At 44.0% G+C, this 6,000-nt stretch overlaps 1 protein-coding gene across 1 annotated transcript in view; it reads right to left on the bottom strand.

Moving 5' to 3' along the window:
- Positions 1-2,288: 2,288 nt before the first annotated feature.
- Positions 2,289-6,000, bottom strand: part of sema3h (sema domain, immunoglobulin domain (Ig), short basic domain, secreted, (semaphorin) 3H) — a gene marked incomplete at both ends in the record, with an annotated part of 51,697 nt that continues 47,985 nt past the window's right edge. The window contains 4 exons of the mRNA XM_083895330.1: positions 2,289-2,765; positions 4,054-4,196; positions 4,461-4,522; positions 5,176-5,333. Coding sequence (XP_083751456.1) covers positions 2,289-2,765; positions 4,054-4,196; positions 4,461-4,522; positions 5,176-5,333 — 840 coding nt within the window. The remainder of the gene's footprint in view (positions 2,766-4,053; positions 4,197-4,460; positions 4,523-5,175; positions 5,334-6,000) is intronic.

The following is a 6,000-nucleotide window of genomic DNA, read 5'->3' as shown; positions in this document are numbered from 1 at the left end:
CCAGCTTTATGCAGTAAAGCTTTCTTTAGGACACAGCAGGCCAGCTTCAGAGTTTACAGTGAGATGTCACGGAGCGGCACAGCCTGCGCCATCGTACGTAGCTCCCACTCACGACTGGAACCATAGCTCGAATACATGCGTGCTCTGTTCGTTTAGCAGTTCAGTCCAGGTCGTATCAGAGATGACTGAAAATATGAACCAGTGATTGAATGTGATGAGTGAACTGTCACCACCTGAGCAAGTTACACAAATGTACTTTCAGTATTGACTTGCTGCAAATATGATTTAAACACTACAAAGAAAAAACTTCATGTGGTGCGTCACATTTATCTGGTCTTACCAAACCCGTTTCTGACCCATTTTGAGTTAAAGGTCCCATATTATGCAAAATCGACTTTTTAATCATTTAAATCCTTATATTTGGGACACTGGAGGCCCTACCAGCCCTCACTCTTTTTTGTGGTCCTCCTCATTCTAAGTATAGGAGATAAAACACGGCAAATTGAGTTCCGCGCTCATTGCGACTGCGCTAAATTCCTGGAATTATTGTCTCGTGGAGCTCCGCTTTGTCCGTAAAACACGCGAGTGCTGGCGAGGGCAACGGCATCCGAAAAACCGGAAGTCCGTGATAAGTTCTATTCTCGGCTCCACAGTGCAGCACAGAGTCCTACACAAACTTCCAGCCTCAGAGGATTTATCTGTCCAGTGGATACATGTTATATTATGACCGCATTGTGTCTGCTTGAGCCTGCAAATGATCACTTTTCCAAATGTTAACTTCTGTTTGCTCCCAGTAGCCTCTGTGGCTGATGTCATTTCCTGTCCCCGTTTGTTTATACTACCAGATACTACTAAACAGAGTGTTCTGAACAGGGCTGTTTTGGCAGGGTGATTGAACTGCTGAACTGTGCTTCATCCTTATGGTATTTTGACAAAAGCATGTCACAAACATGTTCATTAGGACACCAGGGAACTAGGTTTACTTGGAGAAATAGGGTATAACATGAGTCCTTTAAAAGTTTGTTTGTGCCGAAGATTTATTGATTTATCTGAAGACTGGAGATAATGCGATTTAGGAAACATTAACATGTTTCCTGAATCTGTACACTCTGCTCATGTCAACGTGTGGGAAAACAAAGCCAACACTCAAAATAGGATTTGCTTAGTTTTCCCCGCCGCACCTGCACTGAGCAGCTAACATGACTGCACCAAATGTTGAGGGGCAACATAATGGAAACATCTCTTGTGGTGCGTTTGTGCGGCTGCAACACAGAACACTAATGACCTGGGAAAGTTGATCCGTAACCTCATCAAAGCGCTTGAAGTGCTCTCCGTCTTTCATCTCAGTGGCCGTGGTCAGTCACTCATATTGTGGTCAGACTCCGCCCATCTGAGAAACCCAACAAAGCTCTCACTTTAGGTGAACTACGAGATTGTTATACTGTATGTTCATCAGGGACAAACAAATCCTGTGCACGCATACAGTATATATACTTCTTTTTATCCTCACTCACTCACTCACTTTATCCTCCACACGTGGGTCGCGGAGGCGCTCTGATTGTTTATCTCCAACAATATAGCTCTTTATTGAAAAGGCTTTTGAGCAGTCCACCCTCAACTCTCCATCGACTCGAGTGTCCTTGAAATGCAGAGTAACGTTTCATAACTGCTCAAGTATTTTCTCTCAAGTTTCCACAAAAACCTCCTGAAAGTAATGGAAACCAGTGCTTGCCTGAAAGTCGAAAATCAATCTAAAAACATCTGGTCTGTTTGGGAGAACAGTTGGCTGGTATGTGATTTGTAATTAATTGGCAAAGACATACACAAAGATGATGGTAGTCCTTTAAGACAGCAATTATTCATTAGGGTTTGTTTTGTCATGCTAAGCTTTTTTTCTTCTCTGGAAAGAATCCAAATCCAAATCATTCCTTTACATGTCCTTGTCACGACACAGTCAGACAAAAATGGGTGATCTGGGACTCATTCAGCATGCTCAACAACCTTTACGTCTTATTTGTTATTTACAAAGTCTGTGTCCAGGTCAAACAGCGATTCACATCCGCCTGTACACACTTCAGTTCGTTTAGTAGCTTAAGTTTAAAAGTTTCACACCATGATGAAATTATGCCTTTTTTCTTTGTAGATAAGTGCATGCGTCTGTCGTAGTCTCTGTACATACAGTATGTGTGTGTCTCAGTGTATAAATTAAATGTGTGTGTGTGTGTGTGTGTTATTGTATATGTTAATATGAATGTGTGTGTGTGTGTGCCTCCTGCTCAGCGAAACATTCAAGCGCTCCTTGGCGCTCTCGGCTGGTGCTTGCTCCTGCTCTTCCTCCCTGCTGCTCTCCCTCCTCCTCCTCCACCACCTCCTCCTCCTCCTCCTCCTTTTCCTCCCCCATGCTTGTGCCTCTCTCCTCTCTCTTTCTCCTTGGTCGGCTCCACCATGATGTCACCATGGCGACGGAAGTTGCGCGGTGGGCGGTATCCCATAGCCCTGCAGTGCTGGCCGAGGTTTCCCGGGTGAATCAACGTCATCACGTCGTCGTACCACGGCTGGGTTCCCCTGCTCTGATGGGGTGAGCTGGACCAGGGAGAGAGCAGGTGATTGGCCGTCTGGCTCCACACAGCGAGGCGGACAGTGACGGCAGTCCAGTGGTAGCCGTGCTCCTCGACCTGGCAGTGGTAAACACCGCCGTGAGACAACTCTGCTCGACGAATCAGGACGCCCCGCTCAATAACCACCAACTGGTCACCTGTTACCAACTGGAGAGAAAGAGAGAGATCATGTGAATGTTGAGCTTTTCCACATGTTGACATGTGGCCCACGGGCTACAGTCACAAACTAGCAGGGAAGTTAAATCACCCTGTCAAAACAGCCCTGTTCAGAATGCTCGGTTTAGCAGTATCTCTTTAGGTCCACCTTAAAAAAAGTAAAAACGAAACTTAAAGGACAGGAAATGCCATCAGCCACAGAGGCTACTGGGAGCTAACTGCAGTTAGCATTTGGAAAAGTGATAATTTGCAGGCTCTAGCAGGGACATTGCCGTCATATATAACATGTATCCACTGGACAGATAAATCCTCTGAGGCTGGAAGTTTGTGTAGAACTCTGTGAGTTTCCTGTGTCTCATTTGCATTTAAAGAGACAGGCACTCAAAGTTCATCCTTAGGGTATTGTGACCAAAGTTCATTAGGACACCAGGAAACTAGATTAACTTGTAACTCTATTTAATAGGGTATAATATGTGTCCTTTAAGAATCTGACCACCTGTACTGAAGCCCCCAGTGTCACAATTTGGTGGTCAATCACACTCATATGTGCTGGTGTAAACAGGAAATTGATTATCTACTATTTGTTTGCTTGGTTTCAGGAAGTACAACTGACGAGAGACCAAAATGGAGAAAAATATAAGCAAGGATTTTCTTGAAACTGACGACAAGGTGAACATGAAATTTATCGCAGGGGTTAACCGAGAAATCCTTTCACAGCAAAGAGGTAGTGACTGCAGGTAAATACAAAAACAGTTTTCAAGAACAAAACAAGAACTCTGTGTTCTGAGCTCTAAAATGCCAGGGTAATGTGGACAGGAGACATCAATGAGCAGTTTTTGCAGGACGTGTTTTTAAATGAAAACAAGAGTAATGTGTAAGTAGCCTGATGATCACATATTTCACCTCTTTTCACCACTCCCAGTTACACGTTTACCCACAAGTGATCCTGTAAAGGAGTGATGCGGACAATCTGTCTTGGCTTCATGCATCGACTGACAGCTGTGAGCTTCCACCCATGAATTCAGCCTTCTCTCACTCGTTAGACGAGCGAGGCTCTGCAGTGCTGCCAGGCTGTTCATTGAGTCTTCTGAACAGAGGCCTTTGACATCAACTTTCCAAGTTCGGACATGTTTTGGAGAAAACTCTACGCTATTTCCACTAAAACATTTATGTTATGAGAATATTACAGTCTCTTGCTTTAAGCTGTAATACAACTGTACACTCTGTACTATGAAAGTTTAGGAAACAAACAAAAAGTACAACAGTGAATTGTGTGTACCTGGTTTAGTTCAGGACTGTTCTCTCCGGCCTGTTTGTACCAGGTAACGGCAGCGTGTCGGGATCGAGGCAGACACTCCAAGTAGGTGCTGTTTCCCTCAGCGACCATCATCACTCTCTGCTCCGCCTCCACCTGCAGCACGGCTGAAAGAGAAGCAGATGAGACAGGTCAGAGAACCGTGTTCACTCCAGTGACAACAAGTCAAGCATATTCTGCTGAAGCTCATTTTAATTAAGTTGTATTTGCTTTCTTCCCGTCTCTGAAAAAATTTATTATGTTTTACATTTTTAAAACATAAAATCAGTTTCACTCAACTGTGAAATTTGGTTCTGTAATTTGGAGCATTTCAAATGAAGTTAGTTTGCTGCATTTTCTGTGTTTAATGTATTAGTGGACTGGTTCCTCACCTCCCTGTCTGACACACTGAGTTAGTGGATCCTCCTCTTCCCCTAAATGACGAGCATTCCTCCTGTGGACAAAAAGTAATACACTTAAGAAAATAATTTCAACCCTCCAGCTGCTCCAAGAGGCTGCAGTGCAATTAAATCCTTCTTTTACTTGTTGTGGGTTAGCATGTGAAGTTTGCCCTGAAGGTGGAAGGTACAGAAAAAACCATGGGGTCATTCAATCGACTCAAGAGAATCAATTGCACTGATAAACTTTATGCTAATCATGCTATCAGATTTTGTTTGCACAGTTAACCCTTTAACACTGAAGCCTCAAAATGTGCTCATTTTAACCAGAAAATGTCTGTAAGTGCTTTTGCCCATTTTTCCAGAATAACTTTTCAATGGCAGTGATTTACATCCATCCATTATTTACCGCTTTATCCTCCACCGGATGGTCGCGGGGGATGCGTAATTAATTGCATAATTACGGTAATACAAAGTGCACTTGCGCAAACGTGTCATTAGCTTTACGCTCGGTGTTAAAGGGTTAAGATTTGGGCTGATGGTGATAGCACTGGAACTCAAAAAATGTGACTGCATCACACAAACATCAGCAATTCCAATTTTTGCAGGGGAAAAAAAAATCCTCAACCATCTGTTTGCTGGGAAATGTAGCCTGTAAGTGAATAAAGAGTATAAAATAATCAGCTCCACAGAAATTCACCATCCCTACCTGCGCACAGTGGGCATGTAGGGGCTGCAGGCGTGTCCGTCCCAAGTGCAGTATGGGTCTCTGGCCAGGCAGCACTCAGCGCAGGCCTGACCGTACAGCTCACACTGGTACAGGGCCAGCTGAGACACTCCCTCCCTGGAGCCCACAAACAACCACTGCTGAAGGAGGAGAAGAAAGCGGAGGAGGAGGAGGAATGAAAGACAGAAATGCAGATGAGGAAAGACAAATAATTTGAAAATAGATTGGGGGGGGGTATAGTGAAGGGTGGTCATAAGGACAAAAGAGGTAAGAGAAAAAATAGAAAAGAAGAAAAGATAACGTCAGTGTTAAAGGGGGCGCTTTCAGTTTGCTCTCATAAAAACATACTTGCAATGTAACAGCTAAACCAGATTCATCCTCACCCTCTGAGTCACACATTCAACTCACGGTGTAAAAATGCCACTGCATGTGTGTGTGTGTGTGTGTGTGTGTGTGTGTGTGTGTGTGTGTGTGTGTGTGTGTGTGTGTGTGTGTGTGTGTGTGTGTGTGTGTGTGTGTGTGTGTGAGAGAGGACTAAAGACACATGTAGGGATTCTTGCTTTTAATCTCGTATGTCTCTTTGTGTGAAGATTCTTTTATTTTTTTTCCACGACTACTTTAATAATGCAAGCTCTCCCTCTGTGTGTGTGTGTTTGTGTGTGTACGTGCATCTCCTCATTACTGCTCTGACTGAGGAGGGGTAACCATAGCAACTGGTGATAAAGCTGTCCTTCGAGATACAAGGTGGAGATGTGAGTGATAAGTGTGATACTTCTCCACTGTATGAGTGAGTGAGTGAGTGAGTGA

This window comes from Microchirus variegatus (genome assembly GCF_963457635.1).
Source record: "Microchirus variegatus genome assembly, chromosome: 9".
NCBI classification, from domain to species: domain Eukaryota; kingdom Metazoa; phylum Chordata; class Actinopteri; order Pleuronectiformes; family Soleidae; genus Microchirus; species Microchirus variegatus.
The sequence above is the reverse complement of the archived record's forward strand: the minus strand, read 5'-3'. Positions and strand labels throughout refer to the sequence as shown.